Source organism: Mustelus asterias, chromosome 6 (genome assembly GCF_964213995.1).
Source record: "Mustelus asterias chromosome 6, sMusAst1.hap1.1, whole genome shotgun sequence".
Classification (NCBI taxonomy): domain Eukaryota; kingdom Metazoa; phylum Chordata; class Chondrichthyes; order Carcharhiniformes; family Triakidae; genus Mustelus; species Mustelus asterias.
In genome coordinates this window covers 141,804,118-141,832,117 of record NC_135806.1, presented here as the reverse complement: position 1 = coordinate 141,832,117, position 28,000 = coordinate 141,804,118, and the positions used below count along the sequence as shown (strand labels likewise).

The window sequence follows — 28,000 nt, the reverse complement described above, 5'->3', positions numbered from 1 at the left end:
TGCATGCTGGGATTTGGGGAGGGATTGGGGCTGGGATTTTGGGGTGTTTGCTGGGATTTGGGGGGGTGTGCTCGGATTTGAAGGTGTATTCTGGGATTTGGGGAGGGATTGGGGCTGGGATTTGGAGGGCTGTGCTGGGATTTGGGGGTGTATTCTGGGATTTGGGGAGGGATTGGGGCTGGGATTTGGGGGGCTGTGCTGGGATTTGGGGGTGTGTGCTGGGATTTGGGGGTGTGTGCTGGGATTTGGGCAGGGATTGGGGGGCTGGGATTTGGGAAGGCGGGCTGGGATTCCTCGCCTTGCTCGGGATGATTTTGCAGTCAGTGCTGTGATCTGGTGGAGAGGAGAGGCGGAATGAGCGCCCTCACTGTCTGCCTCTTGCTGCTCTTGTCGCTGGGAGCCGGGGCGGCTCTCCCGCCCGCCGGCCCCGGCAATGCCGAGGAAGGTTTTCCGGCTCCGCCAGCCTCCGGGGCAGCGGGGAATCCGGCTCGGAAGGCGCTGGCTGGCCGGAGGAGCGGCCAGTTCCCCCCGCCAGCACCCCCGGCAGAGCTGGGACCCCTGGCCAGTTACTTCGGCAGGTTTCGGCTGTTGGTGCTGGCGGCTCCGGGTCCCTCGGATAACTCGTACCGGCTGATGGAGCAGCAACTGGACACCAAGAGCCGGGAGCTGCGGTGCCAACTGGCCACCAGGGACCTCCTGCTCCTGCTCCTGTTCCAGGGCTCCCGGGGCAAGGTGGTGAATATCTCGCTAGAGGGGAAGGTGTCCGAGGAGAAGCTGGAAGCCCAGGAGGTGGCTCACATCATGCGGCTGCTGTCCCTGAAGGAGGGTCAGTTCAACATGGTGCTGCTCAGGAAGTCCATGCAGCTGTATGAGAGATTCCCCTACGCCGTGAGGATGGAAGCCGTCCTGGAGACAGTGGATCAGATGCCCCTCAGGAAGATAGAGAGTGTCACCAGGAGGGGCCAACATCTGAGGTGCAAGGCTGGTGGGGGCAAGAGACCGGGCTCAGGGCAACTGCAACCCAACAGAAACCTGCTCTACAGGGGAATGGGCAACAGGGGAATGGTCAACAGGACATTGGGCAACAGGGGAATGGTCAACAGGACATTGGGCCACAGGACATTGGGCAATAGGGGAATGGCCAACAGGACATTGGGCAACAGGGGAATGGTCAACAGGGGGGTGGTCAACAGGGGAATGGTCAACAGGACACTGGGCAACAGGGGAATGGCCAACAGGGCATTGGGCAGCAGGGCACTGGTCAACAGCAGGTGGAGACCAGCCTCTCCCTATTCTCAGAAGCCCATCAGATCTCAGAGAGTTGGGTCCTCGGGGAAGCCAGGAGCGTTGGCTCCCAGTAGGAGGGCACTGGGCAAACAGAAGGATTCAACCTTAACCCCAAACTCGGTTGGCAAGAGGAGAGCTGAGAGCCTCAGGAGTGCGGCTAAACCCAGGGAGTCTCCCTTCATCCCGGTGCCACCGGGACAAGAGACGGTGGAAAGCTTGATGCTTCAGATCAAAGAGAAAGTGCAGCTGATGTTAACGGGCAAACACAGGGAGGGATTGCCTCGGGCAGGATCTCATGGCTATCACACAGTCCAGATCCAAGCCAATGGCTCAGCCTCAGAGATCTCTACAAGAACTCCTCCAAACCAAACTACTTACCAAACTCTGGACAACATTGCCACAGTTCCTACAGCCCTGGCACATCAGCATTCCGAGTCAGGACATTGGGATGAAGGCTCAACCAACACACCAGCCACTCTTCCTGGACTCTCAAACCCCTCTGACCCCTTCACTGAGACCATTCTGACCGGGGATTCTGTCACTGTGCAGCCCACTGGAATGTGGACCCTCACCAAGGCAGGGGGAGGTTTAACCCAGGCTGGGACCAACCTGTCTCCAGTAACAGAGCAGAGGGCAGGGGGTCAGAGGCAGGAGGTCCAGCCCAGCGGTGAGAAAGTGGAGAGCAAGCACGGAGACAACTCCAATAAACCAAAGAGAAGAAAAAATCGGAAAAACAGGAAAAACCGTAAGAAGAAGAAGAATGGCTCCCGAAAGTCAAAGAGCGATAACCAGGCATTGATGGGGTTTTTAGATCATTTCCGGAACAAGCGGAGATTAATGGTGAGTCACATTTCAAACTTGGATAGGCAGGGGATAGAGGGAGGAGGGACATGTATCCAGGATAGGCCAGGCCTGATATGTATTTGGTCCAGTTGATGGAGGGACTTCCAGCCTATGTCCAGCACAGCGCAATGGAGCAGAGTAAACAGCAACTTTACATTTTCAAATGTCCAACACTAAATGTCCATTAAAACCTGATAGGTCCCTCCTCAGGAGTCCATCTGTCCATCAATCCAATCCATCCAGTCCCATCCAATCCTTTAATCCAATCTTCTGTATGTCAAAGTATACCTGGTATCAGTAAAGTGTGACCATGAAACTGTCAAATTGCTGTTAACCCACTGATTGTCATGGTAGCACTGTTGTCTCACAGCGTCAGGGACTTGGGTTCATTTCTGGCCTTGGGTCACTGTCTGTGTGGAGTCTGCACCTTCTCCCCGTATCTAGAACATAGAACATAGAACGTTACAGCGCAGTACAGGCCCTTCGGCCCTCGATGTTGCGCCGACCAGTGAAACCAATCTAAAGTCCATCTAATCTACACTGTTCCAATATCATCCATATGTTTATCCAATTTAAATGCCCTTAATGTTGGCGAGTCCACTACTGCTGCAGGCAGGGCATTCCACGCCCTTACTACTCTCTGATTGAAGAACCTACCTCTGACATCTGTCCTATATCTATCACCCCTCAACTTAAAGCTATGTCCCCTCGTGCTAGCCATCACCATCCGAGGAAAAAGGCTCTCACTATCCACCCTATCTAATCCTCTGATCATCTTGTATGCCTCTATTAAGTCACCTCTTAACCTTCTTCTCTCTAACGAAAACAACCTCAAGTCCCTCAGCCTTTCCTCATAAGACCTTCCCACCATACCAGGCAACATCCTAGTAAATCTCCTCTGCACCCTTTCCAATGCTTCCACATCCTTCCTATAATGCGGTGACCAGAACTGTACGCAATACTCCAAGTGCGGCCGCACCAGAGTTTTGTACAGCTGCAACATGACCTCCCGACTCCGAAACTCAATCCCTCTACCAATAAAAGCTAACACTCCGTACATCTTCTTAACAACCCTATCAACCTGGGTGCCAACTTTCAGGGATCTATGCACATGGACACCGAGATCTCTGTTCATCCACACTACCAAGTATCTTACCATTAGCCCAGTACTCTGTAATCCTGTTACTCCTCCCAAAGTGAATCACCTCACACTTTTCCGCATTAAACTCCATTTGCCACCTCTCAGCCCAGCACTGCAGCTTATCTATGTCCCACTGTAACCTGCAACATCCTTCCACACTGTCCACAACTCCACCGACTTTAGTGTCATCCACAAATTTACTAACCCATCCTTCTACGCCCTCATCCAGGTCATTAATAAAAATGACAAACAGCAGTGGCCCCAAAACAGATCCTTGCGGTACACCACTAGTAACTGAACTCCAGGATGAACATTTCTCATCAACCACCACCCTCTGTCTTCTTACAGCTAGCCAATTCCTGATCCAAACCGCTAAATCACCCTCAATCCCATGCCTCTGTATCTTCTGCAATAGCTTATCGTGGGGAACCTTATCAAACGCTTTACTGAAATCCATATTCACCACATCAACTGCTTTACCCTCATCCACCTCTTTGATCACCCTCTCAAAGAACTCAATAAGGTTTGTGAGGCACGACCTACCCTTCACAAAACCGTGTTGACTATCCCTAATCAAATTATTCCTTTCTAGGTGATTATAAATCCTGTCTCTTATAATCCTTTCCAAAACTTTTGCCCACAACAGAAGTAAGGCTCACTGATCTATAATTACCAGGGTTGTCTCTACTCCCCTTCTTGAACAAGGGGACAACATTTGCTATCCTCCAGTCTTCTGGCACTGTTCCTGTAGACAATGACGACAAAAAGATTAAAGCCAAAGGCTCTGCAATCTCCTCCCTAGCCTCCCAGAAAATCCTGGGATAAATCCCATCCGGCCCAGGGGACTTATCTATTTTCACACTTTCCAGAATTGCTAACACCTCTTCCTTATTAACCTCAATCCCGTCTAGTCCAATAGCCTGTATCTCAGTATTCTCCTCGACAACATTGTCTTTTTCCTGCGTGAATACTGATGAAAAATATTCATTTAGCGCCTCTCCTATCTCTTCAGGCTCCACGCACAACTTCCCACTACTGTCCTTGACTGGCCCTAATCTTACCCTAGTCATTCTTTTATTCCTGACATACCTATAGAAAGCTTTAGGGTTTTCCTTGATCCTACCTGCCAAAGACTTCTCATGTCCCCTCCTGGCTCTTCTTAACTCTCTCTTTAGGTCCTTCCTGGCTAACTTGTAACTCTCAAGCGCCCTAACTGAGCCTTCATGTCTCATCTTTACATAAGTCTCCTTCTTTCTCTTCACAAGAGATTCAAGTTCTATAGTAAACCACGGTTCCCTCACACGACTGCTTCCTCCCTGCCTGACAGGTACATACTTATCAAGGACATCCAGCAGCTGTTCCTTGAACAAGCTCCACATTTCAATTGTGCCCATCCCCTGCAGTTTCCTTCCCCAACCTATGCATCCTAAATCTCGCCTAATCGCATCATAATTTCCTTTCCCCCAGCTATAACTCTTGCCCTTCGGTATATACCTATTCCTGTCCATCGCTAAAGTAAACGTAACCGAATTGTGGTCACTATCACCAAAGTGCTCCCCTGCCTCCAAATCTAACACCTGGTCTGGTTCATTACCCAGTACCAAATCCAATGTGGCCTCGCCTCTTGTTGGTCTATCTACATACTGTGTCAGGAAACCCTCCTGCACGCATTGCACAAAAACTGACCCATCTAAAGTACTCGAACTATAGCTTTTCCAGTCAATATTTGTAAAGTTAAAGTCCCCCATAACAACTACCCTGTTACTTTTGCTCTTATCCAGAATCATCTTTGCAATCCTTTCCTCTACATCTCTGGAACTTTCTGCGTGGGTTTCCTCTGGGTGCTCCGGTTTCCTCCCACAGCCCGAAAGACGTGGAAGTCATTATTGAGTCTACTTTCATTACTTTTTGAGGCAGTGCATTCCAGAACATTATAGACATTATTCCACAACTGTGCTGCGTCTGCACGTTCTCCCTATGTCTGCGTGGGTTTCCTCCGGGTGCTCCGGTTTCCTCCCACACTCCAAAGTTGTGCAGGTTAGGTGGATTGGCCATGCTAAATTGCCCCTTAGTGTCCCAAGATGTGTCGGCTAGGTGGATTAGCCATGGGAAATGAGTGGGGTTGCAGGGATGAGGAGGGCCTGTGTGATGCTCTTTCAGATAGTTGGTGCAGATTTGATGGGCTGGATGGCCTCCTTCTGCACTGTGTGAATTCTATGGTATGATAAGTGATCTTTTAGGGAATCTTACTCAATCCGGCCTTTATGTGATTCCAGGCCCATACTAATCATGTTTAATTCCAAACCTCTCTCTAAAGTGAGTTAGCAGCTCACAATGATGCAACAAATTGGACTTCAGTTGTTCATAGTGTCATAGAGTCATACAGCGCAGAAAAGGCCCTTCGGCCCATGGATCTGCACCAACAATATCTAACACTAAAGGCGTGCTAATCCCATTTTCCTGCACTTGTCCCATATCCTTGAATGTTATGATGTTTAAAGTGCTCATCCAAATATTTTTTTAAAGGTTGTAAGGTTTCTGGCCTCCTCTACCTTTCCAGGCAGTGCATTCTAGATTCCCGCCTCCCTCTGAGTGAAAAAGTGTTTTCTCAAATCCCCTCTGAATCTCCTGCCCTTTACCCTAAAACTATGCCCCTTCATGATTGACCCCTCAATCAAGGGGAACAGCTGCTCCCTACTCACCGTATCCATAACCCTCATAATCTTCTACACCTCAATCATGTCCCCCCTCAGCCTTCTCTGATCTAGAGAAAACAATCCAAACCTATCCAGTCTCTCCTTATAGCTCAAATGCTCCATCCCAGGCAACATCCTGGTGAATCTCTTCTGCACCCTTTCCAGTGCAATCATATCCTTCCTATAATGAGGTGACTAGAATTGCACACAGTACTTCAGCTGTTGCCTAACCAACGCTCTGTACAGCTCCAACAATGCCTCCCTGTTCTTATACTCTATGTCATGAGTGTCCCATATGCTTTCTTAACTATTCTATTCACCTGCTCTGCCGCCTTCAGGGATCTGTGAATAAGTGCCCCAAGATCCATCTGTTCCTCTGATTTTCCTAGTATCCTGCCATTTATTAAATACTCCCTTGTCTTGTTGTTTCAAAGTGAATCACCTCTCACTTACCACGGTTAAATATCATCTGCCACTGCTCTGCCCATCTGACCAACCCATCTGTATCTTCCTGCAACCTACAACCTTTTTTCATCACTATTAACTACCCTACCAATCTTGGTGTCATCTGTAAACTTGCTTATTCCACGCCCCCCCCCCCCCCACCCCCTGCCACATTCTCATCTATATCATCTATGTATATAACAAATAATAAGAGTCCCAACACTGATCTTTGTGGTACATTGCTGGACACCGGTCTCCAGTCACTCAAACAGCCTCTACCACCACACTTTGTGTCCTATTACTGAGCCAGTTTCGGATCCATCTCACCAAGTTTCCCTGAATTCCGTGTGCTGTAACCTTCTCAATCAGTCTCCCATGTGGGACCTTGTCAAAGGCTTTGCTAAAATCCATATAAACTACATCAACTGAACTTCCCTTATCCACACATTCAATCACACTTCTGAAAAATGTTCAAGATCTGTTCTCAAAGGGCTATAAAAGTGGTGCTTGTCAGTGATGTCTTGGTCACGGTGATGAATAATAATATTTCAAGTGTTTAATGAGTAAATAATGCACAGTTTGCTTTGGGAATGGGCTGTGAGTGCCTCATCAGGCTATCAGCTCAGCCGCAGCGTGTTTCTGTGATGTATCTTGTCGCACTTTGACAGCTGATCACCGCACCCAGGAAAGACAGCAAGCTCTACGTACACCAGAGGGACGAGTACCTGGAACACGTGTGCCAACTAGCTGTCAGGAGAGTCAGTATGATTGCTATCCTGGGCTCACAGTCTAACAGCACCCTGAAGGTGGAACACTATCAGAATGGTGAGTGGCAGCTCACAAAATATATGCCTTGTTACTCCTCACTCCACATCTGCCCCCTGCCCCATTCCAGTCCTTCTGTCATATTGCCCCCCCCCCCTTCATTTGCCCCACCAATCCAACACTCCCATCTCCCCACTCTCTGCTACCCTCTGCATTTCAACTTCCATTCACCTGCAGGGTACAACACTGAAGGGATGGTTTTTGACTTGTATTCGCTTGAGTGTGGCAGAATGAGGCTAACCGAAATGAGAAACTTTTGATTATATTAAGTTGATCTTTCTCTACACTCTGGCTATGACTGTTACACTACATTCTGCACTCTCTCCTTTCCTTCTCTATGAACGGTTTGTTTTGTCTGTATAGCGCGCAAGAAACAATACTTTTCACTGTATTCTAATACATGTGACAATAATAAATCAAATCAAATCAAATCAAACCATTTCCTTGGTAGAGGAATCCAGAACAATATGAAATTATCTTAAAGTTAGAGCTTGCCATTCAGAAGTTCAATCAGGAAGCAGAGTTTTACAGCACAATAAGAGGCCCTTTGGCCCATCGTGATGTTTTCACACAAAGGGTGCTGGGAATCTGGTACTCCCCTCCCACAACGTTCTGTGGGTGTTGGCTGTCAATCGGAACATTGAAGATTCTGTTAGACATTTGTTGTCAGGGTGTTGTGGAATATGGAATGAACAAAGAACAGAGAACTGTACAGCACAGGAACAGGCCCTTCGGCCCACCAAGCCTGCACCGTTCACATTGTCCTATCTAGGCCAACTGCCTGCATCCCTCTATTCCCCGCCTGTCCCATGTGTCTCTCCAGATAAGTCTTAAATGCCGCTAATGTGTCTGCCTCAACCACCTCACTTGGCAGTGCATTCCAGGCCCTCTGTGTAAAAAAAACTTCCCCCGCACATCTCGACTGAACCTTTCCCCCCTTATCTTGAACTTGTGCCCCCTTGTGTTTGTCATTTCTGCCCTGGGAAAAAACTTCCAACTGTTCACCCTATCTATACCCCTCATAATTTTATAAACTTCTATCAGGTCGCCCCTCAGTCTCCGTCTTTACAGGGAGAACAATCCCAGTTTATTCAATCTCTCCTCATAGCTAATACCCTCCATAGCAGGCAACATCCTGGTAAACCTTTTCTCTACTCCCCCAAAGCCTCCACGCCCTTCTGGTAGTATGGTGACCAGAATTGGACACAGTATTCCAAATGCGGCCGAACCAATGTTTTATATAACTGTAACATAATTTGCCAACTTTTATACTCAGTTCCCCGGCTGATGAAGGCAGGCATGCCATATGCTTTCTTCACCACCTTTTCCACCTGTGCTGCCACGTCTAAGGATCTGTGGACCTGTACTCCCAGATCTCTCTGTGTGTCGATGCTCCTGATGGCTCTGTCATTTCTTTTGTAGCTCCCACCTGAATTGGATCTACCAAAATGCATCACCTCGCATTTGTCTGGCTTAAATTCCATCTGCCATTTCTCCGCCCAATGTTCCAGCCTATCTATATCCTGCTGTATTCTCTGACAATGTTCATCACTATCCGCAACTCCAGCAATCTTATTATCATCCGCAAACTTGCTAATCAGACCAGCTACGGTTTCTTCCAGGTCATTTATATATATTACAAACAGCAGAGGTCCCGGCACTGATCCCTGCGGAACACCACTAGTTACAGACTTCCATTCAGAAAAATGAAGATGGGTAGTTGGAGTTATGGAGTCATGGAATTATTACAGAACATGGAGCCATTCAGCCCATCATTTCCGTCCCAGCTCTCTGCAGGAGCAACTCAACGAGTCCTACAGCCCTGCTGCCGCTTTGCAAATTGAGTTGAGGCACAGGTCGGCCATGATCTGACTGTTGGAATAGGCCTGAGGGGCTGAATAGCCTCCGACCATTCCTGATGTTCTTATCAGGCCGCAGATTTAATCTTGTTTCCTGCCCATGGTTTAGATGAGCTTTCCCTAGAGATGGGGACAGGCTTCAAGATGGGATTGGCTTGGGGAAAGTTAACTGCAGAGGAGAAAATAAAGACTTCAAATAAAAGAGGAAGATGTGGCTTTCAGAGGCACTGCACACTTGCTTAATATATCTTTTCACTTCCATATTTTAGAGAACGAATTAACACTTGAAAATCCAGTGCCTGAATCTGTCAATATGGATCTGATTGCCCAGCTACGGAGAGAATTTGGACTGACGTTTGACGAGTTCTTTATGGTTCTGGTTGATTATGATATGAAAGTTAAGGTGAGAACTGACATTTTAATATTAATGTCAAAGCAATTTATCTCTGGCCAGCTTAGAAAAAGGAAACTTGCTTTTATACAGTTCCTTAAGTTTAGCTGTCACAGCTGTCCTAAAACATTTTACACAATGCTACATTTAAACTGAATTGGAACAGTTACATAAATACTGTGGTTACAAGACTTCTTACAAAACTTATACTCTCCACTTGCCTGGATGGGTGCAACTCCAACACCACTCAAGAAATTCAACATCATTCTTTCTTCATTCATTCATGGGATGTGGGCATCGCCAGCAAAACCTGCATTTATTGCCCAATCCACGGGTGGCACGGCGGCACAGTGGCAAGCACTGCTGTCTCACAGCGCCAGGAACCCGGGTTCGATTCCCGGCTTGGGTCACTGTCTGTGTGGAGTTTGCATGTTCTCCCCGTGTCTGCGTGGGTTTCCTCCGGGTGCTCCGGTTTCCTCCCACAGTCCGAAAGATGTGCTAGTTAGGTGCATTGTCATGCTAAATTCTCCCTCAGTGTATCCGAACAGGCGCCAGAGGGGAGTGTGGCGACTAGGGGATTTTTACAGTAACTTCATTGCAGTGTTAAAGTGAGCCTACTTGTGACTAATAAATAAATAAACTTTTACTTTAATTGCCCCTTGGGAAGGTGGTGGTGAGCCTTCTTGAGCTGCTGCAGTCCATGAGGTGTAGGTCTACCCATAGTGCTGGAGGGAGTTCCAGGATTTTGACCCAGCGACAGTGAAAGAACAGCGATATATTTCCAAGTCAGGATGGTGAGTGACTCGGAGGGGAACCTCCAGGTGTGGTGTTCCCAGGTATCTGCTCCCTTGCCCTTCTAGATTACAGTGGTCATGGGTTTGGAAGGTGCTGCCTAAGGAGCCTTGGTGAGTTGCTGCAGTGCATCTTGTAGATGGTACACATTGCTGCTACTGTGCGTCGGTGGTGGAGGAAGTGAATATTTAAGGAAGGGGTGGCAATCAAGCGGGGCTGCTTTGTCTTGGATGATGTCAAGCCTCTTGAGTGTTGTTGGAGCTGCACCCATCCAGGCAAGCGGGGAGTATTCCATCACACTCCTGTCTTGTGCCTTGTAGATGGTGGACAGGCTTTGGGGAGTCAGGAGGTGAGTTACTCACCACAGTACTCCTAGCCTCTGACCTGCTCTTGTAGCCTCGGTATTTTATTTCTATTTATCGAGGACAAAGCTGCCAACTTGATCCACCAGCTTAAATATTCGCTAACGTCATCACCGATACACAGTGGCAGCCGTGTGTACCATCTACAAGATGCACTGCTGGAACTCACCAAGGCTCCTTCCACAGCACCTTCCAAATGCACAACCACTGCCACCCGGAACAACAAAGACAACAGATTCATAGGCACACCACCACCTGCGAGTTTCCTTCCGAGCCACACACCACTGTGATTTGGAAATATGTCGCCGTCCCTTCATTGACCTTGGGTCAAAATCTTGTGCAGCGCAGAATCCCACAAACAGCAACAATGAGAGTTAATGTGTCTTTGGTTAAGTGTGAGATGTTGACCGGGACACTGAGAAGCAAAGACTTGTCTTTCATGACCACCACAAGTCTCAGAGTGCTTTGCAGTCAGTGATGCACTGGAAGTCTTGTTCTTGTTGTAATTCAAGAAACGCAGCCACCAATTTGTGCACAGCAAGCTCCCATAAACAGCAATATGATAATGATCTGATAATCTGGGGGTGGCACAGTGGTTAGCACTGCTGCCTCACAGCGCCAGGACCCAGGTTCAATTCCTGGCTTGGGTCACTGTCTGTGCCGAGTCTGCACGTTCTCCCCGTCTGTGTGTGGGTTTCCTCCGGGTGCTCCGGTTTCCTCCCACAGTCCAAAGATGTGCAGGTTAGGTGGATTGGCCGTGCTAAATTCTCCCTCAGTGTACCCGAACAGGTGCTGGAGTGTGGCGACTACGGGATTTTCACAGTAAGTTCATTGCAGCGTTAATGTAAGCCTACTTATGACACTTTAAATAAACTTTAATCTGACTGAGGGGTATCTATTGGCCAGGACACGGGTGAAAAGTATCTATCTCTTTGTTAGAAAGCAGAACTGGGCCTGAGTTTACCAGTGTATCCCAGAGTATTGCGCTGGAGTGTCTGCTTACATCCACTCGGAAATGAGAGGACTGCCCACTGAGCCACAACTGACAACAGAGCTGACAGAAGAAACTATTGTTCTGATGGAGAATCAGGGTCAAGGGGACCTAATCTGAAAATTAGAGCAAGACTGTTAAGGAGGCTGTGTTTGACAAGGAAGGGAGTGGAAATTTGGTATTTTCTCTCTCTCAGGGGATTGTTGATGGGAAACAACTGGAAGTTACAAAAAAGAGATCAATATTTGTTAGGTATGGAGCAAGGCTCTAATGGAGTGAAGGTATAGATCAGGCATGATCTAATGAATGTTGGAGTAGGTATGAGGGGCTGAATGGCCCCTTCTTGTCCATAACATTCCTAACAGCTGGGGACTGTGGAGTTTTGTTGTACAAGCCGCTGTAGCGACCTTCTGTATAAAGCAGTGATGAGGAACCTTTTTATCGGGGCAATTCACAGACAGACAAAATCAGTCACACACACACACATAAAAACCACCTTAATTTATTTTTCTCAGAGAATGCAGAAACGTTCAACTCACCCAATATTTTAATGAAATGTCTGACTTTGCTTTTCCTTAATGAGCCTTGTTATGTCTGCTGGCACTGATGATGTTGCTGCTTGCAATTGGTTTTCCAATTTCACATCTGTTAATCTGGCACGTTACAGTTCTTTGCGAGAAAAGGTTTTGAAAGAAACTGCTCACAGCGGTATATAGTTCCAAACAGTGATGCAACGTCTCCTCAAGTTTGCCAGTGTCGATATGGAGTCTGTAGAATTCCAGCAGAGGCAGGTTATAGAATCATAGAATCAGACAGCACAGAAGAAGCCCTTCGGCCCACCGAGTCCACACCGACACATTAGAAACACCTGAACTCCCACCTAATCCCACCTGCCAGCACTTGGCCCATAGCCCTGAATGTTACGATGTGCCAAGTGCTCATCCAGATACTTTTTAAAGATTGTGCTGCATCCCACCTCCACCACCCTCCCAGGCAGTGCATTCCAGACTGTCTCTCCTTCAGAAGTTTCTCTAATAGTTTCCCTACCACTGACGTGGGACTCACTGGTCTGTAGTTCCCTGGTTTATCTCTACACCCCTTCTTAAATAGCAGAACCACATTAGCTGTTCTCCAGTCATCTGACACCTCCCCCGTGGACAGAGAGGAATTGAAAATCTGGGTCAGAGCCCTGCAACTTCCTCCCTTGCCACCCACAGGAGCCTAAGTCACAATTCATCTGGACCTGGAGATTTATCCACTTTTAAAGCTGCCAACACCTCCAATACCTTGTCCTTCCCCTATGTCAATTTGCTCAAGAACTTCACAGTTTCTCTCCCTGAATTCCATACCATCATCCTCATTCTCTTGGGTTAAGGTTATTTAGCCTTAAGTTCAATGTTGCTCTGCAGTTTTATAATTTCTTGTTGAAAGATTTCAGGTAAATCGACTGTTTCAATATTGAACGGTGAGGCAAAAATGTTTAACTCTACTTCCTTCACTTTGAGGTCCTGAAATTGCTCACAAATTTTCTGAAGTTTAATGTCCACACTCCCTGGCGCACTGCGCTGTTGTTTCAGGTTTCTGTTTCTGAAGGATGGGAAAGTGCATCAGTTGCATTTTCCACAGATTTAATTTGTCTTCAAATTAGTTCACATTTGGAGAAAAGGAAGTAAGAAGCTGGTTAGGCCCTTGAAATTTGCCAGAGGTCCAGTGGCACAGTGGGTAGTATCCCTCTGAGCCGGAAGCTCTGGGTTCGAGTCTCACACCAAGACTTAATGGCTGAGGAAGGGACGTTCATAACGCAGCCAAACAGGTTGAGTGTCAACCTGCAAAATCCTTCCAAACATGCCAATGGCTGGGGGTAAGAGCAGGAGAGACAGATTCTCCTGATGCATACAACCAACTTACTTGGATCAAGGTCAAGGAGATTCATTTCTTTCTTAATTAAAGCAACTTTTGAGATTCAACTATAGCTGGAATGCCATCCGAGTAAAACCACTTAGTAACACCACGATGGGCCAAAGGGCCTCTTTCTGTGCTGTTAAACTCTATGACTAATTTTTCAAATGATAACTGACGTCAGTGCACTGCTGTTGTAACCTTCTCAGACATACCTTCACCTTTGGTGGTATCGTGTGCTGCTACTATACCAAGCAAGCCCCCTCAAATCTCCAAATCCACAGTGATTCCACACAGAAACATCACCAGTTAGCCTATATCTGTCTCACCAATAGCCAGAGAGTAAAACTCCAAATCAGTTGCAGAATCTTTCAGAGACTTTTCAATGTCTTGAGCCATACCATTCTGACTGTTTGAGATAAAGAATCTTTTGAGATAAGATCACATTTTCAAGTAATTAGATTTTCTCTGTAGCCGGTAAAGCATTGGTTGCAGTGATGTGCTCCTTCACAAACTCTCCTCCTGAATCAGGAATTGCTTTTTTGTGATAAGTTCACTCACCACAAAGCTGGCTTGTGTAACACTGTCCATCTCACAAAATCATAGAATCCCTACAGTGCACGAAGAGGCCATTCGGCCCATCAGGTTTGTACCGACCACAATCCCACCCAGGCTCTGTTCCCATAACTGTACACATTTACCCTGCTAATCTCCCTGACACCAAGGGGCAATTTAGCATGGCCAATCCACCTAACCAGCACATCTTTGGACTGTGGGAGGAAACCGGAGCACCCGGAGGAAACCCATGCAGACATGGGGAAAACGTGCAAACTCCACACAGACAGTGACCTGAGGCCAGAATTGAACCCGGGTCCCTGGAGCTGTGAGGCAGCAGTGCTAATCACTGTGCCACCGTGTCAGCCCTGGCGCTGTGAGAAAGCAGTGCTAATCACTGTGCCACCGTGCCGCTGTCCTTTGTCTTGCGATAAATGCTTGCGGCGCGCTCACGTTATTTTTAAGTGCTTTAATTTTGTCCACTCGCTCTTGTCCTTGTTGTCAGATTTGATGTGCTTCATGCTGCAGTGTCTTTCTGGGTTCGCTTTCTCCAATACAGAAATTGCTTCTCCACAAATCAGACACACGGGTTTGAAATCCACCCCCACAATAAAATAATAGTTTGTCCATTTTTCATTAAAACACGACTTTCCTCCTTTACTTTGAAGAGCCATTTTTTATTACAAGCAATAGATTTTGCTGTGGAATAAGCCCAGGTTGCATCGTGGAATTGTCACTGGACTAGTAAACCAAAAACCCAGGGTAATGCTCCGGGGACCCGTGTTCGAATCCCACCTCATTTGAACCCCACCAATATGAATTCAATTTAAAAAATATGGAATTAGAAGTCTGACTAAACCATCTTCATAAAAACCCCATCTGGTTCACTAATGTCCTTTAGGGAAGGAAATCTGCCACCCTTACCCGGTCTGGCCTACATGTGACTCCAGAGCCACAGCAATGTGACTCTTACTGTGTGTGGCACTAGTGTGCCACACGGTTCAGTCCTTAGGCCCCAACTATTTACAATCTATATTAATGACTTGGATGCAGAGATAGAAAATACTATAGTCAAATTTGCAGATCTCACTGAAATAGGTGGGATAGTAAGTTGCAATGAAGAAGTAAGAAATTTACAAATGGATATAGATAGATTAAGTGAGTGGGCTAAAATTTGGCAGATAGAATTTGATGTGCTAAGTCTGTAGTGGCACAGTAATCACTGTGCATTGTTGCCTCACAGCGCCAGTGACCCGGGTTTGATTCCGGCCTTATGTGATCGTCTGTGTGTTTTTCCTATGCCACTGTGAGTTTCCTCCGGGTGCTCCGGTTTCCTCCCACACTCCAAAGATGTGCAGGTTATGTGGATTGGCCATGCTAAATTGCCCCTTAGTGTCCACAGATGTGTAGGTTAAGTGGATTAGCCATGGTAAATGTGCAGGGTTATGGGAATAGGGCAGGGTGTGGACCTGGATAAGATGTTCTTTCGGAGACATGATGGGCCAAATGGCCTCCTTCTGCACTGTTGGAATTCTGTGGTTATCCATTTTGGTCAAAGGAATAAAAAGGCAACTTATTACCTAAATGGAGAGAAGCTTCAGAGTGTTTCAGTGCAGAGGGATCTGGGTGTCCTCATGCAAGAATCACAGAAAGTTAGTATGCCGGTGCAGCAGGTAATAAGGAAGGCGAATAGAATGAGTATAAAAGTAGGGAAGTGCTATTCCAGGTTTATACGGCTTTGCGAGACTATATCTGATTTGATTTATTATTGTCACGTGTTCGTATACAGTGAAAAGTATTGTTTTTTGCACGCTATTCAAAGCATATCGTTCATAGAGAAGGAAAGGAGAGAGTGTAGAATGTAGTGTTACAGTTATAGCTAGGGTGTAGAGAAAGATCAACTTAATGCAAGGTAAGTCCATTCAAAAGTCTGACAGCAGCAGGAAAGAAGCTGTTCTTGAGTTGGTTGGTACGTGACCTCAGACTTTTGTATCTTTTTCCCGACGGAAGAAGGTGGAAGAGAGAATGTCCGGGGTGCGTGGGGTCCTTGATTATGCTGGCTGCTTTTCTGAGGCAGGATGGGAGGCTGGTTTGCGTGATGGACTGGGCTTCATTCACGACCCTTTGTAGTTTCTTGAGGTCTTGGGCAGAGCTGGATCCATACCAAACTGTGATACAACCAGAAAGTGTATCTGGAATACTGTGCACAGTTTTGGTCCCCTGACTTGAGGAGGATGTAAATGCATTAGAGACGGTTCAGAGAAAGTTCACTAGGTTGATTCCAGGGATGAAGGACTTGTTTTATGAAGAGATATTGAACAGTTCAGGTCTATACTCACTGGAGTTTAGAAGAATGAGAGTGGATCTAATTGAGGTGTACAAGGTGATAAAGGGATTGACAAGTTGACAGATTTAAAACAGAGATGAGGAGGAATTAGTTCACTCAAAGGAGTGTGAATCTTTGGAATTCTCTATCCTAGAGTTCAGTGGACACCGGAACATTAAACTGATTTAAGGAGGACATAGACAGATTTTTCATTAGTAACGGGGTGAAGGGTTATGGGGAGTGGGCAGAAGGTGGAGATAAGGCCAAAATGCACTGGTGGCTGAGGCAGATACGTTAGTGACATTTAAGATTTATCTGGATATACACATGAACAGACAGAGTATAGAGGGATACAGATGATTGGTCTAGGTAGGACAGCGTGAGCGGCGCAGGCTTGGAGGGCCGAAGGGCCCGTTCCTGTGCTGTACTGTTCTTTGAGATCAGCCATGATCATACTGAATGATGGAAAAGGCTTGAGGGGCCGAATGATCTACTCTTGCTCCTAGTTCTTATGTTCTTATTGTGAGAACAGAAAGTGCAACAGTTCTGGGCACCACATTACCAGAAGGACGTGGAAGCTTTGGAGAGAGAGCAAAGAAGGTTCACCAGGATGTTGCCTGGTCTCAAGGGTGTTGGCGATGAGGAGAGGTTGAGTAAACTAGGATTGCTTTCACTGGAAAGACGGAGGCTGAGGGGAGACCTGATAGAGGTCTACAAAATGATGAGAGCCACAGACAGGGTGGATAGTCAGAGGCTTTTCCCCAGGGTGGAAGTGTCATTTACAACGGGGCACAGGTTCAAGGTGAGAGGGGGAAAGTTTAAGGGAGATGTGCGGGGGAAGTTTTTCACACAGAGAGTGGTGGGTGCCTGGAACGCGCTGCCAGAGGAGGTGGTGGAAGCAGGCACATGAGCAACATTTCAGAGGCATCTGGATGGGTACATGAGTAGGGAGGGAATTTAGAGATACAGACTGAGTAAGGACAGAAGGTTTTATTTAGTTCAGTTAGGGCATCATGATCGGCACAGGCTTGGAGGGCCGAATGGCCTGTTCCTGTGCTGTACTTTGCTTTGTTCTTTCTTAAACCCCAAGCATGTATATTGTGAAGGAACAGAGGATTCCGGACAAAATATCAGGATAAAATAGCTGGAAGCAAGCAGTAGGACATGTAAGGAATTCCACTTAATAAATTACCTTCTGTAATGAGGGTTGCTGAATATTTTCAAAGGGGGGAATACAGCTAGTTGCCTGCCTTCACAATTATTCAGAAAGCATCCATCCACCATCAATACCTTCTCCGATTCTGATTGTGGTGTTTGAGAGAAGTGAGGGAGGGCAGTGCAGCTGGTAAATGAACACTGTGTTCCCAAGGTTGAGCTTTGCTGTGCTGGATGAGCAGGAGCTGTTTCTAAAATGCCGTAAAGTGTGTGTGGAACAGAGGAAGTCCTCACCGACTGGGACTCGTCGCTGTGTTACCTTCAGCATGATCTGGACAGGTTGGGTGAGTGGGCAAATCAATGGCAGATGCAGTATAATTTGGATAAATGTGAGGTTATTCACTTTGGAAGCAAAAACAAGAAGGTAGATTACTACCTGAATGGCTGTAAATTGGGAGAGAGGAGTGTGCAGCGGGACCTGGGTGTCCTTGTGCACCAGTCACTGAAGGTAAGCATGCAGGTGCAGCAGGCGGTAAAGAAGGCAAATGGCATGTTGGCCTTCATTGCGAGAGGTTTTGAGTACAGGAGCAGGGACGTGTTGTTGCAATTATACAGGGCCTTGGTGAGGCCACACCTAGAGTATTGTGTGCAGCTTTGGTCTCCTGTTCTGAGGAAGGATGTTCTTGCTCTCAAGGGAGTGGGAGGATATTCCCAATGGTGGGGGGAGTCCAGAACCAGGGCTCACAGTCTGAGGATTCAGGGTAGACCATTTAGGACGGAGGTGAGGAAACATTTCTTCAGCCAAAGAGTGGTGAGCCTGTGGAATTCATTACCACAGGAAGTAATTGACACCAAAACATTGAATGTATTCAAGAGGCGGCTGGATATAGCACTTGGGGCGAATGGGGTCAAAGGTTATGGGGAGAAAGCAGGATTAGGCTATTGAGTTGGATGATCAGCCATGATCGTGATGAATGGTAGAGCAGGCTCGAAGGGCCGAATGGCCTCCTCGTGCTACCTTCTATGTTTCTATGTAACTCCCTCAAGGGCTGAAGGTCAAGCACCGTATGCACATTCTGGCTATAATATAGCCGGGCCGGATTTCAACCGGGAGATAGACTGCGAGACCTAAAATGGCGGAGGCATTTACGTCATGTGCACATGATTTTTTTTTTAAATCTCACCGCGGGCTGCATCCGGCCCCTGGGCTGTGGTGAAGATGGTGTTGGTCTATTGCGTAGACTATTGATGCAGTGTTCATACACTAACTGCTTCCCTTTTATATTCCTGTGTCTCCCCCTCAGCAATATTTTGATGTCCCTATACCTGTTAGGGTTCTGGTGAATTATATGGACACACTTCCCTCTCGGAGGCTAGAGATACAGGAAGAAAAGAAAAATGGTGTCACTTGCATCAAACACAGACAGTTCAACATCAACAAATTTCTTTCCAGGTATGTGTGAGGGGATCTGATCAGTGTTTTCTTCGACTAGGATATTAAATGCATGTGGTCAATACTGTGCTTCCTTTACAGCGGGAATATTGTTTCCACAGTGCCACCCCACCCCCCCTCCCCTCCCATTTCCATCTGTTACAAACAGGAGGGGGTTAATTTAAACAGGAAGGGGTTAATTTAAACAGGAGGGGGTTAATTTAAACAAGAAGGGGTTAATTTAAACAGGAGGGGGTTAATTTAAACAATAAGGGGTTAATTTAAACAGGAGGGTGTTAATTTAAACAGGAGGGGGTTAATTTAAACAAGAAGGGGTTAATTTAAACAGGAGGGGGTTAATTTAAACAGGAGGGGGTTAATTTAAACAAGAAGGGGTTAATTTAAACAGGAGGGGGTTAATTTAAACAGGAGGGGGTTAATTTAAACAGAAAGGGGTTGATTTGAACAGGAAAGGGTTAATTTAAACAGGAGGGGGTTAATTTAAACAGGAGGGCGTTAATTTCTCCTCTCATTACTTGTCCATGAACAGAAAGGTGTTTTGATTTGCTTCCCTCTTTATAAGCAGTGGCATATTTTCCAACCTCTCTGTTTTGGAGTGATTCAATTTTCTATTTATAACCCCACAGCAAACTTGAGATGGGATGAACTCGAATAGTTAGTTTACTCATTCTCTGGGAGGGGGTCACAAAGTTTAAAGTTTATTTATTAGTGCCACAACTAAGCTTATATTAACATTGCAAACAAGTTACTGTGAAAATCCCCTAGTCGCCACACTCTGGCACCTGTTCGGGTACACTGAGGGCGAATTTAGCATGGCCAATGCACCTAACCAGCATGTCTTTCAGACTGAGGGAGGAAACCGGAGCACCCGGAGGAAACCCATGCAGATACGGGGAGAACGTGCAGAGTCCACACAGACAGCGACCCAAGCCGGGAATCGAACCCGGGTCCCTGGCGCTGTGAGGCAGCAGTGCTAACCACTGTGCCACCGTGCCCGGGTTCCTGGCACTGTGAGGCAGCAGTGTTAACCACTGTGCCACCGTGCCCGGGTCCCTGGCGCTGTGAGGCAGCAGTGCTAACCACTGTGCCACCGTGCCCGGGTTCCTGGCGCTGTGAGGCAGCAGTGTTAACCACTGTGCCATCGTGCCCGGGTCCCTGGCGCTGTGAGGCAGCAGTGCTAACCACTGTGTCACCGTGCCCGGGTCCCTGGCACTGTGAGGCAGCAGTGCTAACCACTGTGCCACCGTGCCCGGGTCCCTGGTGCTGTGAGGTAGCAGTGCTAACCACTGTGTCACCGTGCCCGGGTCCCTGGTGCTGTGAGGCAGCAGTGCTAACCACTGTGTCATCGTGCCCGGGTCCCTGGCACTGTGAGGCAGCAGTGCTAACCATCGTGCCACCTACAATGTTGCCCCCTTTGCAGTCACAGATTAAACAAGGGGAAAAAGAAAGGAGAGATCAGCAGTGCACAGAGAATAGAAATGGTGGCCCAATTCTCCCAAAAACATTCTAAGTGCTGAATTGGTAAGAAAACTGGTGTAAATCACGATTGTTTTTTCAGTGGGAATTCAGACTCGAATCTCCCACACTCGGTACAATGCAGGGGTCACAATTGTGAATATCATTAAAAGCTCGGGGGGGGCGGGGCCTATTGACTCCAGAGTCTGACAGTTCCGGGACTCTGCGCATGCACATTGGCCCAATCTGTCAGCCTGCAGTTTGCTGGCCAGCCCGGAGCCCCCACAAAGCTGCCCCTCCACCTCCCCTCCATGACCCGATCATGGCCTGCACAACATTCCCCCCCCATCCCGGGAGCAGCCACCACCACCCCCCTCCCCTCTCCCCCGGCAGACCAACCCGACCCCCAGCCAGCCCCAATCGCTAGCCTCCCTCCAGCTCCGACCGATCCTATCTGCAGAGTGGCTGCAGGACCCCCACCCCCACCGATCGCCCCATAGGCCCGCCCACATTAGGCCCTGCCCCCTTGGCCCTGCCTCTTGGCCATGCCCCCTTGGCTCTGCCTGTGCCAAGATGACCCCCTGGGCATGGGCACTTTGCCCCTTGGACAGTGCCAGGTGGTACAGGCTGGCACTGCCAGGGTGCTTATGCCCAGGGGGCACCACTCCCCCACTGCCTGACCCCTCTGGGGGGCCCCGATTGCCCCCCCTTAACTCCGGTGGGCCTCTTGCTAGCTCCTCGCAAGTGGGGAGCTACTCTAAACCCCGCCGGAATGAAATATTCCTGGCGGGGTGGGAGATGCAATTGGGACCAGAGAATTCAGTCCCGGGCCCGATAATGACATTTAAATAGGATTAAAAACAGATTTAAATCACTTACCTTGTCTTCCCGCCGGTTTCCAGGCACGGTCCCGCCCATGCCTGCTTTCCGACTGTGGGAGACGCGGATGCGTCGGGAATGAATGCGCGAATCCTGCAAAATGGTCGACATGCCAACATCTCCCAACCCGATGTGCCAAAAAACGTGGGGATGGGAGAATTGGGCCTAGTATTTCATTTGGATTCCCGATCCAGAATCAAAGTCTAATGAGGTATTCCTTCAAGGCAGGTTGGCAAGTTGAAAACCAATGCAGTATTATTCACTTTCCTGGTGGTGTTGACTTCACACTATCATCAAATCTGCATGAGACAGATCAGTTCAGGGAGATGAACGCGTGGCTCAAAGACTGGTGTGGGAGATGTGGGTTCCAGTTCATGGGGCACTGGCACCAATACTGGGAAATGGGATCTGTAGCATTGGGATGTCTACATCTGAACCATGCTAGGATTGCATAGCGACGGAGGTAAACTAAATAATGGGGGCAAGGGATCAAATTTTAGAAGATGTGGTTGAGACAAGGCAATTCAATGGTATTACCATCATTGAACCCACCACCATTAACATCCTGGGAGTTAGCATTGACGAGAAACTGAATTTGACTAGCCACATAAATACTGTGGCCTCCAGAGCAGGTCGAAGGCTTGGAATCCTGTGGCGAGTAACTCACCTCCTGACTTCCCAGAATCTATCCACCATCTACAAGGCACAAGTCAGGAGTGTGATGGAATACTCCCCACTTGCCTGGATGGGTGCAGCTCCAACAACACTCAAGAAGCTCGACACCATCCAGGACAAAGCAGCCCCGCTTGATTGTTACCTGTTCCACAAACATTCACTCCCTCCACCACTGACACACAGTATCAGCCGTGTGTAACATCTACAAGATGCAGTGCAGGAACTCACCAAGGCTCCTTAGGCAGCACCTTCCAAACCCATGACCTCTACTATCTAGAAGGATAAGGGTAGCAGATACCTGGGAACACCAACACCTGGAGATTTCCCTCCAAGTCACTCGCCATCCTGACTTGGAAATATATTGCTGTTCCTTCACTGTCGCTGGGTCAAAATCCTGGAACTCCCTCCCTAACGGCACTGTGGGTGTAACTACAGCTCAGGGACTGCAGTGGTTCAAGAAGGCAGCTCACCGCCATCTTCTGAAGGGCAACTAGGGATGGGCAATAAATATTGGTCTAGTCAAGTTCAGGGAACCATGGTGCGGAAACAGTTTGGGTGGAGATGAGAAATGGTAAAGGCAAGAAGTCACTTGTGGGAGTGGTGTACAGGCCTCCTAATAATGACCACACGAGCCTTCTCCTACCTCATTCTTCAGTGAACCCAGAGGGGGAAAGGCAGACTCAGGGAAGGCAGAAGATTCTGCTGGTGATGGTGGGATGGAGAGAGGCAGGCAGGAATAAAATGCCTGAATCAGAGCAATAGCGAGTTCAGGAAGGAGGGACTCTATTGAGCTGGAGGAAGTTAAGGAGGCAATAAGAAAATAAGAATGAAGGGCATGGCAGTATTTAAGCAAGAACGTGAGAATTTTAAACTTGAGGAATTGGCTGATGGAAGTGAGTGAGGACATGATGGATGAATGGGACGTGTTGTAGGAAACGAGTTAGGCAGCAGAGTTTAGGATGTGCTAAATTTTACAGAAGATGGACAGGACAGCGGAATAGTTGTGCCTGAAGGTGACAAATATATGGATAAAGGTCTCAGCAACAGATGGGCTGAGCTAAAGTTACACTTGGTGATATAACAGAGGTGGACGTTGGACATCTTTGTAATGGAATGGAAATTGGATCTGAAACTCAGCTGAGATCTGGATAGGATGCTTAGTTTGCAAAAGATCCCATTTAGACAGAGTTAGTGGTGAAGGAGGGAGACAAGGCACAGTGTTTGCGGTGTGGCTAGGGTACGGAGGGGAGGGTGTGGGCGTAGATTGGTTTTCCCAATGTTTAGCTGGAGGAAATGTTATTTTTGTAGCACTCTGTGTCAGATGTAGGGGGATTACAGAGCTCCAGAGGGGCAATGCCCAGAAAAATTTAAACACAAGGATAAGAATTTTCCATTTGGGAGGGTGGGGCCTCGTGGCCTGTCAGATATCACAGAGGCAGCAATAGAGAAGTAGAGATGGGTGTCATAGCTTTAAGTTTAAGTTTATTTATCAGTGTCACAAGTCGGCTTACATTAACACTGCAATGAAGTTACTGTGAAAATTCTCCAGTCGCCACATTCCATCGCGTGTTCGGGTACACCGAGGGAGAATTTAGCGTGGCCAATGCAACCTAACCAGACGGAAACCGGAGAACCCGGAGGAAACTCACGCAGACATGGAGAGAACGTGTAGACTTCGTGCAGACAGTGACCCAAGCCGGGAATTGAACCCAGGTCCCTGGCGCTGTGAGGCAGCAGTGCCACTGTGCCGCCCCAGAGGAGAGATGCTGGAGTTGTAGTAATGTTACTGGACTATTAATCTAGAGGCCCCGCTAATGCTCTGGGATGTGGGTTCAAATCCCACTATGCCGGCTGGTGGAATTTTAATAAAATCTGGAAGTAAAAGCTGGTCTCAGTGATAGTGACCATTAATTGTAATTGAAAACTCCATCTGATTCACAAATGTGCTTTAGGGAAGGAAATCTGCCGTCCTTACCTGGTCTGGCCTACATGTGACTCCAGAGCCACAGCAATGTGGTTGATTCTTAACAGCTCTCTGAAATGGCCTAGCGAGACACTCAGTTCGAGGGGCAACAAATGCCAGTGATGCCCACATGAAAGAATAAATTAAAAAAACCAAATCTGCACAGATGTGTCTATGGATCATGCTGGGCATAGTGTAGATGTTGAAGAACAGGAGGAGATCCTGAAGTGGTAGTGTGGAGGGTGGGAAGAGGAGCCATTGTTAGAGATGTCATGGCCATGGTCAGATAGGTGAGAGTGACACTGAGAAAGGGCAGTCACTTGAAGCTGGGTATCAAGGGAGATGTCTTGAAGGAGGAGGATGAAGTGATCACCCATCAATGGCTGGAGCAAGATTGAGGAAGACAATCAGGAAGAACGCACCAAGGTTACAGTCACGGAGGATGGTGACTTTGATTTGAGCCATTTTAGTTCAGTGGGAAGATGGAAATCTGACTGAAACCTCAAATTGAGAATGGGCACTGGGATGGGACAATGGAAATACTTTAGCAATTTGGGGATTGCGAGAAAGAAAAAAGTCCATTGATGGGTGTATGTGAAGTTCATGTTTTCACTGTTATTCGAAGGTTACAGTGGAAACGAAGACTGTTGATAATTTCATCTCCTTCTGAAGAGGAATGGGCATTCCAACAGCAGATCACAGCGCTACAGGGCCAGAACTGCAATCTGGGTAAGTTCTTTCAGCATTACCTTGGGCTTCCAGTATTTAACACCAACAGATCCTGCATCAACTGTTGGAGGCATGGGGAGATTTCAACTCTTCACAGCCACAGAAGCAAGTTCTGCTCGGCATACTAATCCAGTATTCAGAGGCAGGAGATTTGGTCTCCTCTCGCTGGTATATACATATCTATATATAATAACATATGTATATATATATATCATGCTAAATACATTCAGCTCACTTTGAAGCAGTGTGGTGGAAAATAGAATCCATTTTACACAGAAAAAGATCCACAAAGATCACTGGCACCAACTTATGTTTATTCTATCAGTGGTAGTTGAGGGTGATTGTTGATCAGGACACAGGAAAGAGTCCATCTTTTTCTAAAAACCATACTGGGAGCTTTAATAGTCACCAGAACTGGCAGGTAGAACTGGGCAAATGGGAGAGTTCAGACTTGAACAAGCAACAAGCTCAGCTGCCTGATTGGCCTCCTCCTGTTCCTACGTGACCTCAGCTTAACCTTTCATCTGAAAGATGGCATCTCCAACAGTGTAGCACTTCCTCAGTACTGGACAGGGCTGAGAGCCAATTGACTCCCGGGATACGAGCTTCCCTGGCTGAAGCCAGTATTTATTCCCCATCCCTTGTTGCCCTGAAAACTGATGGGTTTAATAGGCCATTTCAGAGGGCGATTAAGAGTCAACTACCTTGATGTGGGACTGGAGTCACATATAGATCAGACTGGCTAAGGGCATCAATTAACCAATTGTGGATTCTATAATTAAACAATTTCGTGGTCACAATTTTACTGATTTGATTTTTTATAAACTGAATTCAAAATCTTAAAAGTGCCATGGTAGGATTTGAACTCTCGCCTTTTGGATCATGCCCAATAACATAACCGTGACACAAGTATATACTAATTGATGCTAAAATCCTGGCCTGTGGCTTAACCCCACAACCTTTTGACTCAAGGTGAGGATCCTGCAAGCTAAGCCACGCTGTCACTTCAGGGACATTTGATGGTTCACTCAGGTAGTCCACCTTGCTGTGACAATTTGTAGTTTGGAGCTCTGGATAGTGGGGTAGAAGCTTTCCATCACGTGGCTCACCAGGAGTCTCGCCCACTCTTACTGCTGCCATTGGCGTGTTGGAAGGATTTTCAGGTTGACAGGCTGTTTGACCGTGTTATGAACGTACCTTCCTTGGCCATCAAGTTCTGGAGTGGGACTCGAACCTGGAGCTTCTGGCTCAGAGGCACACACTGCAAAACCGCCACACAAGGGCATTCCTGGCAGTGTTATATCATAACTGCAAATATCTTGTAATGCGTGCCTTTTAAATAAGAGAAGCAAACATTATTTGTGTTCTGTATTTGATCAGGAATTCGCCATTTTATCCTGCTGAAGTTGATAGGTTCAGGAGAAGACACTTCAGGATCTCTGGAATTATTTCCGTTGAATGGTAAGAACAGTTCTTGGGTCACACATTAGTTCAGACACTAATTTCTGAGTGATGGTTACATGCTCAGTTTAACAACTCAACCAGAAAGCGGTACCTCCAACAATGTGGCACTGCCCCAGTGCCACACAGGAGTGTGAGTCTAGCTCAAGAGCTTATGTGGGCTTTGAACCTAACCTTGAAGTATGGGCATTGCCAACCACACGTGGTTGATGAGGAAAAACAACTTCTCCCAAAGGATTGTGAATCTGTGGAATTCGCTACCCCAAAGTGCGGTGGATGCTGGGACAGTGAGTAAATTTAAGGAGGTGTTAGACAGATTTTTAATTGGTAATGGGTTGAAGGGTGAGAGGGGAAGGCAGAAAAATGGGGATGAAGAGCATATGAGAGTGGCACGGTGGCACAGTGGTTAGCACTGCTGCCTCACAGCTCCAGGGATCTGGGTTCAATTCCCAGCTTGGGTCACGGTCTGTGTGGAGTTTGCACGTTCTCTCCATGTCTGCGTGGGTTTCCTCCGAGTGCTCCGGTTTCCTCCCACAGTCCAAAGATGTGCGGGTTAGTTTGATTGGCTATGCTAAATTGCCCCTTAGTGTCCCGGGATGCGTAAATTAGAGGGATTAGTGGGGTAGATGTGTGGGGTAAGGGGATAGGGCCTGGGTGGGATTGTTGTCAGTGCAGACTCGATGGGCCAAATGGCCTCCTTCTGCACAGTAGGGTTTTTCTATCAGCCATGATCGAATGGCGCAGCAGACTTGATGGGCTGAATGGCCTACTTCTGCTCCTGTAACTTATGAACTCTTGAGAGGCTTAGCACAAGAGCAAATCAGATTTGTTTGTTGAAATGTTTGCTTTGATTTGCTGAATGTAGGGAGGTTCGAGGTGGAGACTGAGGAGCTTTCCTCGATGGCAGTCAGAGGTCTTCGTGAACACTTCCAGATCAGTGACGAGCACTTTATGATGCTGCTAATTGGTAAAGACAGCGCCATCATCTCCTGGTACCTGTCTCCCATGTGGTCGCTGGCGACCATTTATGAACTGGTGGACTCCATGCAGCCTAGGCAAGAGGAGATGAAGCTTCAAAAGACATTGGGAATCTCCTGTCATGAGGATGATTCCTCCCATCATTATCGTGGATATCCTGAACATGCATAGCAGCACAGAAGTGAGAGATAATTATTACCTGAGACTTTGATCACATTTTCAAAGCACCAGTGTTATGAACTTTATGTGATTAAATATATAGTCAATTTATATCAGCAAATATACATTGGACAGTTTACAATATCAATGTTATTCCTGCACTTTGTACTTGTTAGGGTGGTGCCTGTTCAGTGTTAACCAATACAGTAGCTCCCTTAATGAGCTAAGTTGTCTTCTTGATGCTAAATATTTTTCTTTCATCAACCTATAAAGACACAAGACATGAAACCAGCTCCCATAGAATCATAGAGTCACAGAAGTTTACAGCATGGAAACAGGCCTTTCGGCCCAACTTGTCCATGCCGCCCTTTTTTTAAGAAACCCCTAAGCTAATCCCAATTGCCCGCATTTGGGCCATATCCCTCTATACCCATCGTACCCATGTAACTAAATGCTTTTTAAAAGACAAAATTGTATCTGCCTCTACTACTACCTCTGGCAGCTTGTTCCAGACACTCACCACCCACTGTGTGAAATAATTGCCCCTCTGAACACTTTTGTATCTCTCCCCTCTCACCTTAAACCTACGCCCTCTAGTTTTAGACTCCCCTACCTTTGGGAAAAGATATTGACTATCCAGCTGATCTATGCCCCTCATTATTATAGACCTCTATAAGATCAC

At 47.3% G+C, this 28,000-nt stretch overlaps 1 protein-coding gene across 1 annotated transcript; it reads left to right on the top strand.

Moving 5' to 3' along the window:
• The first annotated feature begins 331 nt into the window (after positions 1-331).
• Positions 332-27,556, top strand: LOC144495198 (coiled-coil domain-containing protein 80-like). The gene is made up of 7 exons (XM_078215247.1): positions 332-2,127; positions 7,080-7,236; positions 9,365-9,498; positions 18,871-19,019; positions 24,617-24,720; positions 26,101-26,181; positions 27,047-27,556. Exons 1-7 carry the CDS (start codon positions 355-357, stop codon positions 27,328-27,330), a joined length of 2,682 nt encoding a protein of 893 aa, XP_078071373.1. The 5' UTR covers positions 332-354; the 3' UTR covers positions 27,331-27,556.
• The last annotated feature ends 444 nt before the right edge of the window (positions 27,557-28,000 follow it).